At 42.6% G+C, this 15,111-nt stretch overlaps 2 protein-coding genes across 7 annotated transcripts in view; one reads left to right on the top strand and one right to left on the bottom strand.

The window, feature by feature from the left end:
- The window catches only part of LOC144500377 (uncharacterized), a 417,466-nt gene that overhangs the window by 117,570 nt on the left and 284,785 nt on the right, over window positions 1–15,111 (top strand). The window lies entirely within an intron of this gene.
- Window positions 1–15,111, bottom strand: part of sufu (suppressor of fused homolog (Drosophila)) — a 138,385-nt gene that overhangs the window by 53,064 nt on the left and 70,210 nt on the right. For all 6 annotated transcript variants that reach the window (XM_078223127.1, XM_078223128.1, XM_078223130.1 and 3 more), the window contains one exon: window positions 12,281–12,366. In XM_078223127.1, coding sequence (XP_078079253.1) covers window positions 12,281–12,366 — 86 coding nt within the window. The remainder of the gene's footprint in view (window positions 1–12,280; window positions 12,367–15,111) is intronic.

Raw genomic sequence — 15,111 nt, forward strand, 5'->3', positions numbered from 1 at the left:
GCTACAAAATCCGCTTGGAATTTTGGCAGTGGCAGATTTAAAGGCAGGACCCCAAACAGGGCAGCCTGGAGGGATGCACTTATGTCCTGATCTAGCATTGCCGCAATCGTCTCAAATATCGATGTCCAGTAGTTATACAGCAATGGGCAAGCTCAGAACATATGTAAGAGGGTGGCGGGAGCTTACTGGCACCGTTCACAAATGGGGCTTGTGCCTGGGTACATTCCAGAGAACCTAACCCTAGTTAGATATGCTCTGTGAAGGAGTTTACATTGTATCGCACTCAGCTTGGCACATATTAAGGAGGAGTATACTCGATACAGTACCATGTCCCAATCCTCCTCCGAGAATTTCTCCCCCAAATCTTGTTCCCATAAAGATTTAACCACCGATAGAGAGTTTTGATGGGACAGAATTTGAGAATAAAGAACAGAAATGATACCACGCATAGAAATAGAAGGCACTAAGGTGTCAACGGTGGCATGAGGTGGGAGCATCGTAAATTGGCCCTGTGCACAAAGTCTTGAATTTGCAAATATCTGAAAAAATGCATTGCAGGTAAAGCAAACTTATCGACCACCTGCTGGAATGACACAAACACACCGTCCACATACAAATCCCGGAATGTTCTGATCCTGTGCTTGACCCATATGTTGAAGGCACCAGCCAGAACAGACGGAGGAAAAAAATGGTTAGCCGATACTGGGGAGGCCAGCAAACAGGCCTGAAACCCAAAGTGGTGTCTAAATTGTGTCCATATTCTAAGAGTTGACTTGAAAAGTGCACTCCTAATATACTGGGAGGAGGGAAAATTTACCAGGGAACATATCAAGGCAGCCAGGGAAGACGGAGGACAGGAGGAGGATTCTAACTACAGCCAACAAGGAACCTCCTGTTGCCTCTCTCTCTGCACCCAACACACTGCCGCTCTCATATTGGCTGCCCAAAATAAAATAGAAAATTGGGCAATCCCATACCCCCGCCCCATTTAGGGCTTTGCAAGACTGTCCTCCACATTCTTGGGTTTTTCTTATTCCAGACACAGCTTGAAATGAGCCGGTCAAGGCTGTGTAAAAAGGATTTGGGTATGAACACCAGGGTGCACTGAAAGAGATATAAAAACTTAGGTAGTATCTTCATCTTCACTGCATTGATACAGCCCGCTAATGATAACGGGAGCATGGACCAACATTTGAGGTCCTGTTCTGCCTGCCCCACGAGTGGAACAAAGTTAGCTCCAAAGAGCCCACTAAATTTGCTGGTTACTTGCTCTCCCAAGAAAGTAAACAGCCCAGTGACAACCTTGAATGGCAGGGTGTGGAGCGGGAGGCTACGAGCCGCTGCATTCAAAGGAAGGAACTCACTCTTATTCAAGCTAAACTTGCACCCCAAAATACGACCAAACCTCTCTCGCTAGATAAGACTTTGGGAATCGAGTTGGATGGGTCGCCGACATACAATAGTAGGTCGTCCGCATACAGCGATACTTCCGTTCGATTCCCTCCCGACCAATCCCCACCACTCGTTTGCTGTTGTGAAAAGCCACAGCAAGAGGTTCAATAGCAATGGCAAATAACAGGGGGCAGAGGGGGCATCCTTGCCTAATATCCCAGGACAAAAGGAAAAAAGCTGAATGCACATCGTTTGTCCGGACCGAGACTAGAGGAACAGAGTAAAGTATTTTGATCCAGGATATGAGCTTTGGGCCGAACCCGAACCTCCAGAGAGCATAAAATAAATAATCCCATTCCACCTGATCAAACGCTTTTTCAGCGTCCAGCAAGATTAACATCTCTGGTAGCTTGGAGGTGGCAGGCGCATACATAATGTTAAACAGCTGCCGAATATTCGAGTACATATGTCTATTTTTAATGAACCCAGTCTGGTCAGGCAAGATGATAGAGTGCAGAATGTCCTCCAAGCGAATGGCCAGAATCTTAGACATCAGTTGGAGATCCACCTTCTGCAATGAGATCGGTCTATAAGAGCTGCAGATTTGCGGGTCCTTATTCTTTTTAAGGATAAGCGAAATTGTCGCTAGCCTCAAAGTCTGCGGTAGAGAGCAGTTCTCATATGATTCATTGATCACGCGCAGTAGCAGGGGAGCCAACCTATCCATAAATGTTTTGTAGAATTCAATGGGGTATCCATCTGGTCCTGGACATTTCCTACTTGGCATAGTTCTGGCCGCCCTAACAATTTCTTCAACGTCGATTAGTTTCTCTAGTGCCGCAGCCTCTCCCCTGTCCACCACGGGGAGATTCAGTGGCCCAAAGAACTCCTGAAAGTCCGCCTCATTGGCGATCGTCTCAAAGTTATAGAAGGTTGAGTAAAAACACCTTAACAGTTCATTTATTCGCTGTGGATCAGTAGAGGCCCCATTCGGAGTCTGCATTTGTGATATTAGACTTTGGCGGAGAATTGGCACAGCTGATGAGCTAGTAAGCTTGCTTGCCTTGTCCCCATGCTCATAGTGTGTATACTTAGATTTGAACAGCATCTCTTCCACTTGACGTGAGGACAAGGTCTCAAACTCCGCCTGTTGTAGTAAACATTCCTTATATACCTCTAGGAACAGGCCCACATCGTATGCGGCATCAACTTGGGCGATATGACCCAGCAATTCCGATAACCTCCTACCTCTCTGCTTTGCCTCATGCGCTGAATAAGATGTGATCTGGCCCCTTAAATAACCTTCAACATCTCCCATAAGGTAGCTGCTGAGACTCCGGAGCATCATTAAACTTTAAGAAATCATCAATCTGGGTTAACAGAAATCTAACAAAATCATCAGAGAGCAGACAAGTATTAAATTGCCAAGGTGTACGGGGGCCCACCTCCTCTCCACTACCAAGTCCATTGTCAAGGGAACATGGTCCGAGATTACAATGGTTTTGTAGGAGCATGAGCGCACAGCCGGGAGCAAATTATTTTCTACCAAAAAGTAATCGATACATGAATACGTTCGGTGGACACGTGAAAAAAAAGAACATTCCTTACTAGTGGGGTTAAGAAACCTCCATGGGTCTGACACTGTGTATTCCATGAGGAATTATTTAATAATTTCTGCCGACTTTGAAGATACAGTGGTCCTAGGGGAGGAACGGTCCAGGTGGAATTCAACCAACAGTTGAAATCTCCGCCGAGTAACAACCAATGTGAATTCAAATCTGGAAGTAGCGCGAAAAACGACCGGAAAAAGTTTTCGCAGTCCCAGTTTAGGGCATACACATTGGCTAACACCAGGGGCGTCCCATATAATTTACCTGTGACAATGATGTATCAGCCATTTGAGTCAGAAATGACATTGGCTACTACCAAGGGTAAGGACTTGTGGATGAGGATTGCCATCCCCCACGCCTTGGTGTGAAAAGTTAAGTGAAAGCATTAACCCCACCCACCCCCCACATCCTCGAAGGAGCCTAAAATAGTCCACTGGCCTGAGGTGGGTCTCTTGGAGGAATGCAATAAAGCAATTTGAGTATGCAGTTGTTGAAGATGTTGAAATATCTTACCGCGCTTAACTGGATGGTTTAATCCCTGCCATGTCAGCTAGTGAACTTGATCACTCTGAGGTCGGAGTATAAGGGCCTCCTAGTCAGCATCCCACATTCTTAACAGTAGCCTGGTATCCCTCCTCACTGGGGAGTCTCCCTTCAACTGCTGACATCGGCAGACGTCACACCCCAGGGCCACACCCCCACCCTCCCCACTGGCCGCAGGAAACCAACCACGAGAAAGAGAGGGTGGGCTTGAAAGAGGCCAAACCACACCCACAGAGAAAAAAAGATATAGCAAAAACACAAACATCCATACAGACCAAACCCGCAAACACAGCATCCCCCCCCCCCACACGCACTTTCCCAAACAGGGCGCCTGTGCCTCCAACACCTCCTCATCACGGTGCCTTCACAGTACTCCACATGGGACATGATCTCCACCTCCATTTCCATCATGGTCACAGGAGCAATAACCTGAAACGGTCTGTAGAAATACCAAACACCTAACAGGTGCAAAACTCTTTCCTGGCCGACAATTCGATCTGGGTATAGCATGCAGGTTCATAAAAAACAAATATCAGTTTACATCTGCCATGCGGTCACCCGATTCACAAATCTGCTCCACAAACTTCATCGCCGCTGCAGGATCCGTGAACTTGTAATCCTCAAGCAGGCTGGAAAGCGAAGCCCAAACCTGACCCCAGGACAGTCATGCAGAAGTCGTTTGACATTAGCGAAGGCTGCCCTTCTCCTTGCCACCCCTGGGGTAAAATCTGGAAATATCAACAGCCTATTTTCCTGGTACCTCAGAGTAGTAGCCTGTGCTGCTTGCTGCAGGATTCTGTCTCGTGCTGAGGTGTAATGTACTCGTGCAATAATGGGCCGAGGAGCTTCTCCTGGTCTGTGCTTTGCCCGTAGCACTGTGCGTGCGATCCAGAAGTGGCTCATCCTCAAGTTCCAGCACATTCTTCAATAGCCAGGCAACAAAGTCTGTGATATTTGGGCCCTCGATTCCCTCCGGAAGGCCTATCAAACGGATGTTATTTCATCTTTGGTGTCCTTGCATCTTATCACATTTCTTCCTTAGGGACTTAACCTCCGATGTCAAATGAGTAGCTTGGCTCTTCAGCTCAGAGATAGTGTTTCCACTAAATGCCTCCGAGTTCTCAAGCTCCTTCAAGCGGTTCTCATGGGCACCGGTGACACCTTGGAGAGTTTTAACAGATGATCTGAGCTCCTCTCTCAGCTCGTCTATCTTGACCTGCCACTCAGTGGCCCACCAGTCCAACTTACTGTCCAATCTTTGCATGGCCTCCACGATAGCTTCCTCTGTCCTTTCGCTCACCATGCTGTGTTCAGGAATCCCTCCAGGAGAGCATGGTGGGGACCCGCCTTCTGCCCCTGTGGTCCTACTCTTTGATTTTGGTTTGCCTCCTGCCATTTTGCCAGTGCCTGCACCTGTCGGCTTACCCCTTTCTTCCAGCCTGGCACGCTATTTCTTGGTCTATGTATCAAGCTGTTTCACTATTCGATCTACCAGAGTTCTTACATGGATTGTTTTTCACCTTACTTCACCCTTAACTGGGCGAACAGAAGCAGCAAAGGGTTCCGAGCCGAGCTGCAAGTTGCAACTCTCCTCCCTCACTTTAATTCACCCTTGGTTGGGTGAAAAAGAAACAGCACATTTACCCAGGTTGATCTGACAGTTGCAGTTTTTCCCTGGGCTGCCCCCCCACTCTAAACCAATTCACACTTGAATGAGTGAAAAAACTACAAGATGGTTCCGAGCTGAACTGCAAGTCCCAACATGTCCCACAAAGAACTCTAGCTGCAAAAATATGCAATCCAAAAGTAGAAATAGCAGCTTGCAATTTGCAGCAGGACCTCAGTGGTTCCTGCTTCCCACTTTAATTCACCCTTTCTTGGGTGAAAAAAGAACAGAGTTTGCAGACAGAGGTGCAATCCACAACTCCTCCCCCGCTGAGCACACACAGTAAATTCCAACCTGCAGAAAGGAATCTAAAAATAACCCTTTCCAGCTAGACTTTCGAAATTCTCTCTTTGCAACTGCACTCCAGATATGTTTAAAGCTTGCTTGATGTACATTAACCTCTCTCCAGGTCTCAACAAACAGCCCAATTTCAAGGAGGATCTTGCCACCTGTGGATCATGCTTCCTCTCACACCAGCGCCATCTTCGATTCCGTGGACGCACATTCTAAGTGGTTAGAAGTATACATCATGAGTAACAGATGGCACGGTAGCGCAGTGGTTAGCACGGCTGCCTCATAGTGCCAAGGACCCAGGTTCAATTCTGGCCTTCGGTGACTGTGTGGAGTTTGCATATTCTCCTCGTCTGTGTAGGTTTAATCCGGGTGCTCTGGTTTCCTCCCATAGTCCAAAAAATGCGCTTTCATGTCCCAACATGTGTAGGTTGGGAGGATTAGCAGAGTAAATATGTGGGGTTACGGGATAGGGCCTGAGTCAAGATGCTCTGTCGGAGAGTCGGTGCAGACTCAATGGGTCAAATGGCGTCCTTCTGCATTGTAGGAATTCTCTAATTCTAATATTATACCTCTCAGTACCATAGAGCAATGCCAAGTTTTTGCAACTCATGGCTTATTGGATTCTCTTGTTTCAGACAATGTTTACGAATGATTTGTTTCAAGAGTTTATGGGAAGGAATGGGATATGCCATGTGCATACTGCACCTTTTCATCCAGCTTCAAATGGGTTAGGTGAGCGAGATGTACAGACACTGAAGAAAGGATTGAAAAGAATATCAAGTGAAACTTCAGGAACCAAGCTCTCAAGATTCTTGTTCCAGTACTGTATCACACCACAAGTAACAACAGGACTCTCTCCAGCTGAGTTACTGACAGAGTAGGAAGTCAAAGTCTCATTTAGCTGCAATGTCAAAGTGTGAGTAGGCAAAGACAGGAAAAGCAGAAGGAGTCAGCAAAGATTCCAAATCACACTGCCAAAGGGGAAGTTGTTGTGAAAAATCAACAAGTGGTTCCTGTTGTATCGGGACTTGCAGTGGACTTTACTTCAGGAGAGGCTCACTCATGCACAGATACTCAATCTACTCCAGCACCCACAAGTTCAGCTGAACTAAGTCAAGCGTCACGAGAGTTGACATAGGGTGGGATTTTACAGCTATGCTCGAGCAAGACCGGAAATTCCAGTCCGAGGTCAACGGACATTTCCGTTGTCTGCCCCTCGCCCTTTTGTAGCTGAAGTTGCCACGGTCTTGTCCAATAATTACTTAATTTTCAGGATTCCAAGATCTGCAACAGTATAAACTGCCCAGGCCTCAGATTTATTAACACACAGATGTATTGGTTTAAAATTCTTTAGGTACCAGGTCCTCAAAAACCGATCATCATTTTCACACTAGAAAATGCCAGGGTAGGGCGTTGGGGAGAGTTACAGAACAAAGAGATCTAGGGGTACATGTTCATAGCTCCTTGAAAGTGGAGTCACAGGTGGACGGAGTGGTAAAGAAGGCATTCGGCATGCTTGGTTTCATCAGTCAGAACATTGAATACAGGAGTTGGGACGTCTTGTTGAAGTTGTATAAGACATTGGTAAGGCCACACTTGGAATACTGTGTGCAGTTCTGGACACCCTATTATAGAAAGGATAGTATTAAACTAGAAACAGTGCAGAAAAGATTTACGAGGATGCTACCGGAGCTTGATGGATTGAGTTATGAGAGGCTGAATAGACTGGGACTTTTTTCTCTGGAGTGTAGGAGACTGAGGGGCAACCTTACAGAGGTCTATAAAATAATGAAGGGCATAGACAAGGTAGATAGTCAATATCTTTTCCCAAAGGTAGGGGAGTCTAAAACTAGAGGGCATAGGTTTAAGGTGAGAGGAGAGAGATACAAAAGTGTCCAGAGCTGCAATTTTTTCACAGAGAGTGGAGAGTGTCTGGAACAAGCTGCCAGAGGTAGTAGTAGAGGCGGGTACAATTTTGTCTTTTAAAAAGCATTTAGATAGTTACATGGATAAGATGGGTATGGAGGGATATGGGCCAAATGCAGGCAATTAGGATTAGCTTAGGGGTTTAAAAAAAGGGCGGCATGGACAAGTTGAGCCGAAGGGCCTGTTTCCATGCTGTAAACCTCTATGACTCTAAATGCTGCAGGCTGGAAAGCCAGAGGGGATGGCGAACCCAATGGCAGTCCCAAAATGGCATTTACACCGGTGGGATATCCAGTTGAGATAGACCCCACCCTTCACCAATGACATAATGGGGTTCCCATCATGAAGGGTCAGGAACCTCATTACCATATATTTGGGGAGGGTCCTTTTTTTGATTTTAATTTTTTCGGATCCGGTGCCCTTTAAAATGAGTACCCCAATTCGTCCTTATCTGAGGAAGGATGTCCTTGCTATGGAGGGAGTACAGTGAAGGTTTACCAGGCTGATTCCTGGGATGGCAGGTCTGTCAGATGAGGAGAGGTTAAGTTGGGTAGGATTATATTCACTGGAGTTTAGAAGAGTGAGAGGGGATCTCATAAAAACTTATAAAATTCTAACAGGATTAAACAGGGCAGATTCAGAAAGAATGTTCCCAATGGTGGGGCAGTCCAGAACTAGGGGTCATAGTTTGAGGATAAGGGGCAAACCTTTTAGAACTGAGGTGAGAGAAATTTCTTCATACAGATGTGGTGAATGTGTGGAATTCACTACCACACAAAGTAGTTGAGGCCAAAACGTTATCTGATTTCAAGAAGAAATTAGATATAGCTCTTGGGACTAAAGGGGACTCAAGAGATATTGGGGAAGGGGGATCAGGTTATTGAATTCAATGATCAGCCACAATCAAAATTAATGGCGGAGAAGGCTCAAAGGGCCAAATAGCCTACTCCTTCTTCTAGTTTCTATGTTTCTATGTCAGGGGCTGAGGTTGCTGGCGGGGTGGGCTTTCAGTGTGGCATTGTGGGACCTGCCTCCAGGACCTTTTTTTGACGATCAGTCAAAAAAAAGATGGAAAAGCTGGCAGTGCAGCCGTCTGGATACACATCACACAACTATGATATCATTTAAACGTTAGCAGCTAAATACCTTTCCAACCAAACAAATCCCATAAAAAAACCCGTGCCACAGGTTTAGCACAAAAAAATACGAATGCTCATGGGATGTTGGAACTTAGTCCTTTGGTTGCAGCTCTCTTGATACACTAATAGGCAGGCTTGAAGTCAGAACAGCTTTCCAAAACACCAGGGAGAGAGAGAGAGAGAGAGGGGGAGAGAAACACTCTAGTTACTAGCTAGCAAACCACCAACAGCAGAATTGTCACTCCAGGAAGGCCAGGAGACCTGCGTCCAGCTAGCCAGCAGAATTCACAATACCAGGACGAGAGACAAACACTGCTTTTCAGTCTGATGTCCAAACACCTTCTCCCTAAAACAGCATCCAGCAGCCAAACTGTGAAAACTTGAATTCAACCTTGAAGAGAAAAACTGTCCAAAACATATGACCTACCAACCAGTCGTAAATTCCAAATCAATGCAGTAGGCCCAGATTAAGAATAAACAAAACCCCATTTAAGCCATTAGAGCAGCAATAAAAGGACTTCTAGCAGACAGCTCAGCAACAGTGAACAGAAAAACCAAAGCTGTTTAACTTCAGAGAACAGAATTTAAGAAAAAAGCATTTCTTAAAGGCACACTAATGTCACACTGCGTATACACTATTTACATTTGCCACTGCAGTCACTATAATTTGAAGGTGATAACTTTATAGAACAAACAAAGAACAATACAGCACAGGAACAGGCCCTTCGGCCCTCCAAGCCCGCGTCGCTCCCCGGTCCAGGATTGAATCCTGAATCCAGGATCCCCGCCCAATTTTCCAGCCTATCTACATACTAATATCCTATCCCCGAGCTGTCCCTCACAGCTAAGATGCTTTGTTCATCACAACCTATTAACTCACCCCTACCCCCCCATTCCAAACCATGTGATCTCCAGGGAGAGGCGAAAACCCAGAGTGAAAACCCCAGGGCCAATATGGGGAAAAACAAATCTGGGAAATTCCTCTCCGATCCCCTGAGGCGATCGAAACGAGTCCAGGAGATCACACTGGCCCTGATCGGAAAATGCTTCCCAACCCTATTCATTTCCACTTCCACGAACACCATATGAATTCCCTGCCCCCGAGACAGGTTCCCAACTATCCGCAGTCTCGCTCTGTACTGGCACCAGCCATGTCCCATTCTAGGGAGATGGCTGCTGACCTGAAGGCAAAAGCATTAGATTTGTTATATGGTAAGGTTATGTTAACTGTGCTCTTCAATACGGAAGTTAATCCTTTCGCAAAACACAAAAGCCGACATTAAGGTACATAACACAATATATTGTTGCAAAAGAGGGAAAAGCAGATGAATGCCAGAAGAATCTAGTGGGAGGGTGTAGAATTCCCCAGAATACCAGATGTACATCAACGAGTGAGGCAGACACCTCTTGCGTCATCAAATCAATAGCTTTAAGCTGTCTTCAATTGTGCAAACCAATACTAAGCATCCACCATTATGTTACACTGGTTTACTCACTGATCATAATGGCAAAGAATGCACCAGATTCTCAGGTGAGTTTACCATCAAAACTTCAGGAATTCTAAAAACTCATGCTCCCTATGCTTTGCAATTACTGATAAAAACGTGGATCAGGATGAATGAGTGCAGATAACTTTCACCTCACCTCTTCTTCCCAAGTTCAGTAAATCCCTCAACTAGCCATGGGGCTTGTGTACATGCAACTGATGAAATGCAAGATTTGGCTATGCAGACATATAACTTCCTGCTTCTTTATGTGGCTTACTAGGTAGAAAGTTTAATGAAAAAGATAAATATATATATTTCTCATACTGGCAATAGTATAACACTCACAATTTGCTCTTAAGTATTAGGTACTGAATAAGTGATTTGAAATTCAAGACTTAGAAAATCATGCAAAACATTAGATGTTCGAGAGGTATGATGTTCCTCATTCTCTGAAAGAATTAAAATCTTCCCATAAGGTCAGGATATTATCAGAGCAATAACTTAGATCTGCATAGCATCTTTATAAAAAAAATCTCAAGGAGCTTCTCAGATGTATAATTAGACAAAAATGAATATGGACCCTTAGAGAGAAATATTAGTAGGGTTGTTAAATGTTGGTTCAAATAGATAGGTTCTAAGGACAGTAAGAAGTCTCACAACACCAGGTTAAAGTCCAACAGGTTTATTTGGTAGCACAAGCTTTCGGAGCATTGCTCCTTCATCAGGTGAGTGAGTCAAAAAAAAGACGGAAAAACTGTCAGTACAACCGTCTCACCTGATGAAGGAGCAGCGCTCCGAAAGCCCGTGCTACCGAATAAACCTGTTGGACTTTAACCTGGTGTTGTGAGACTTCTTACTGTGCCCACTCCAGTCCAATGCTGGCATCTCCACACCAGGTTCTAAGGAAGGACAGAGATTTAGGAAAGACATTTTAGAGCATAGAACTGCAATGGTACAGCCGTCAATGGTGGGGCTAACAAAGGGGGAATATGTACAAGAAAAATACCGAGTTTGGGCAGCTAATGGCGTGAGGGAATGGGAGTGGAAAGGATAGTAAAGAAAGATACATTGAGTTGTAGGGCTGCAGAAGGTTACAAGACTAGAGAGGAGTGAGGCTATAAAGAGATTTAAATACAAGGATGATAATTTTAGACAGGGTAAAATCATCTAAAAACATAATTCTTTCATGACGTTTACACCATATGAACTATTATCACCACCTCACTTGGTTACATGGTTGCTGAAGTTTTCTGACAAGAAATGGCAATGTCAGAAATATAACTTGCATAAATTTGTAACTAATAGCTGTATTCAGGATGCAAAAAGATAACACTAACAGTATTGATTTGTCACTAGGAAGAATACCTGATATTCCACATAGATCCTGATTCAGGGAGATGGTAGCTAATGAAGGCAAAAATTAGTCCATTCTAACAGCCCCACTGAGTGGGTCAATAATGAGGTACCAATAATTATAAATTTGCATAATCCAAGATGTTGATATGAAGGTATCATTATTCAAAAATTGAAAACTGTAAACTATACTCCAAAGTGTTTACAGAATCGTCAGGATTGTATACAGGAGTACTTTAAAACTGTTGATTTTACAGCACAGAAATATTGATAGATCAAAAAGAGCAAAAAAGGTCTGTGTGTGCATCAACAACAAACAAAAATTATATTAAAAAATTGAGGATATTGTTGAGAACAAGGCCTCATATACAACAGAGAGTGGGAGAAGATCATCTGATCAAAATTCACAAGTTTCTTAAAAGGGGTATTATATAAAACTCATTCTTCTTTTCACCCATTCTATTCTTCCAGATGGTGGGCAGTCCTGAGCTATAGGTAGAAGCTAAAAAAACAGAATATGCACACAACAAATTTGTTGACAGGATTTGCTTAAATAAAAATCCAGAACCAAGTTCATTTTCACATAAAATAGGTAGAATGTGGAAACATGTCTTCTAAATACTTTTCTATGAACACAAAACAGGAGCAGAAGTAGGCCATAGAGCCCCTTGAATTGGCTTTGCCACTCAATAAGATCCTGAGTGATCATCTAGTTCAACTTAATTTCTCACCCTATCTCTGGATTTTCTTAAGTGTCCAAAAGTCCACATATCTCAATATATCAGTCAATCTAACAAGCCATTTCACTTTTCTATGGCTCAGTATACTGTATCATGCAAATTGAGGATTAGAGACTTAGAAATTACTTACACAGGGACAGTGCGGAGAAGTTCCAAAATTCCTTGGCCATTCCACTGCTGTGCTGCTTGAAGTTCTTCTGTACAAACTCCAACAATCTGGTCAGGATTGAAATTTTAAAAAAAATTAACTTGCACAATTTCCCAAGTGTTTCATTGTACAAGAGCAAATAACTAAGTCAAAATCAAACAATATTCTCAAATCAAAATGACCTATATGGTACACAATATTCTGTGCCAGATTAATGAACATCAGCAAAAACTTTACTGGAATTAGTTTTAGACAGGGTAGACAAAGAAAGATATTTTGAATTTTACCACAACCTCAATCAAAACCTAAGCAAATCTGCCATTTATTGCAGCATTCAGTCTAAAAGAACATTTTTTATTTATTTTAGAAGTTCAAAGTGAAGGGCTGCAGTAAAGAGAAACACATTCAAATTTCACTAATAAATTAATCCCAGCAATGTCATTAGTCCTGCTCCCAAACAACCTGACTGGCCTCTTTAGCAAAAATAATCAAAACGATTCCTGAGACTTAAGACTTTTTAAAGGAAATTATCTTATGTTTTAAAGAAGTTCATGATATGAAAAATCTTGCATCTTAATGCTGACTGTTTTTAAAATCATTGATTAAACTGGGAGTACATTTAAGTTTATACATAGATGGCTGATTTACCAGAGACATGAATGACATGCCAAAAACAAACTTAAGCAATTGAAAATATTGTCTAAAAATTAACTAATTTTTAAGAATACTCTTATGAAATTATGTACTTCTAGAATAAGATTTTTAAAAATCAGATAAATAAAATAAATATAATACATTTTTCCTTCCTACTTATTTCCTGCCTTCAAAAAGATTGCAAAATGTAGCAGGTTGTTACAATACCCTCAGAAAACTCAGAGCATACATGCTTTAAAAGTACATGTTGCTACAGCACTCAGCACAGTACTCTCTCAATCTGTAAATTAGGGTCTGACAAGGTTATCACTTACGTAATATTAATTCTATACAATTCAGCTATTAGTAAACCGAACTGTTTCCTTCAATTTTGGAAGGAGAGAGAAACAATGCATACTAAACCTCATTCATTTGGAAGTCAAATTTTTACTCTGACAGATGATCAAATCTGGCTCTCTGATTATGATTATATTTATTAGGATTAGAATGTTGCATTTAAAAAGATAGTTTCACAACTCAGAATATTCATAATCATTTCTTGCTAAATACAGGTTAATTCAGATTTTTTAAAGCTCTTTTGCTTACACAGTTTCTATCTTCATATATGCATTTTTTTAATGCAGCCCCCATACAATGTCAAACAGCACTTTAAAGGGCAATTGCTAAAAACTTACCAATAAGGGAAACTGGGAATAAACTTCTGCTGGTTTCTTCAAATAAAAGTATAAGATTGTGAACAGCTGCATGTACAAGAGAAACATTCTGGCTCAAACTCCTTTCAAAATCTGTTTCCCATCTCATAGGTGAAAATCTACATCTCACCACTGTGGTGCTATGCATTACTGCTTCAACAAAACACAACCCAAATTGATGACACAACCAACAAAACAAACCTTAGTGAACTTAATAAGCCAAATCACACTTAATCCCACAACATCATAATATTCTCTTAAATCTCAGCCATAAACAATCATTTGCTTAAATTTCAAGTCAATAATAAAATTTTCAAGTAACTTTGGAACTTAGTAACTGGACATAAGGTGAAAAGACCAGAAACTTTAGTAGGTTCCCTAAAATATCTGACATTTTAGGGGAGTATTTTATCATTTGGGCAGACGATCAATGGACAACGAGCACAGGGGTATCTTCTGTTCTCACCACAAACTCTGTTCCCTGGTCACTGACTCCATCACTCACCCTAATCACTGTTTCTGGCCCACTAGACTGACTCCCAACCTTGGCATCCAATTTGTCCTGATCAACTTCTGATCACATCTGTTCCATCACCAAGACTACCTATTGCTACTTCCATAATGTCATCTGTTTCCACACTTGCCTCTGAAACCTCATCCATATCTTTGTTTCCTCTAGACTTGACTATTTTAATGCTTTCCTGGTTTGTCTCCCAATTATTAACCTCCATAAAACCTGAACTCATTCAGAACTCTACTGTTTGTATTCTAACTCATATCAGAGTACAAATAATGACATTCCCAGTACCACATAGCTAACTACGTGCCTCCTGATTATGTTACTATGGCCAAAATTCAAGGCATAAAATTAGCCAGCAAGGTTCCACAATGTTTATGCCCTACATTCTCTACATGGTAAATTTCAGTTCAGCCATGCCACAGGCAAAGGTCAGGTGCTTTTCACATGGTAAGTGGATAAAAGTTTTTAAAAAGTCAATTAATTGCCCAAGACAAGCACAGCTTTGAGCCCAACTCCAGTTGGGCCACTTGCTTCACGACAGATATGTTTCCTGTCCACAGTACGTCATCCCCACCAAAACCTTTATTCATCCTTTCATCACTTACAAATTCAACCTTTCTAATATCCGTCTTTACAAACTCCCAGCCATTGATGTCAACATGGTCCAAAACTCAATTGCTGAGTCCATTTATCTATCATCCCTGTTCTGATTGACATAAATTTAATTCAGGCATAAATGTAAAATCCTCATCTTCATAGGGGGGAGGAAGTGGTGCAGTGGTAATGTCACGGAATTGGTAATCCAGAGGCCCAGGCTAATGCTCTGGAGACATGGGTTTAAAATCCCATCATGCAGCTGGTGGAATTTAAATTCAATTAATAAAATCTAGAATTGAAAGTTAATCTTAGTAATGGTGTGAACCATCTGACTCACTAATGTCTTTTAG

Source organism: Mustelus asterias, chromosome 11, assembly GCF_964213995.1.
Source record: "Mustelus asterias chromosome 11, sMusAst1.hap1.1, whole genome shotgun sequence".
Taxonomy (NCBI): domain Eukaryota; kingdom Metazoa; phylum Chordata; class Chondrichthyes; order Carcharhiniformes; family Triakidae; genus Mustelus; species Mustelus asterias.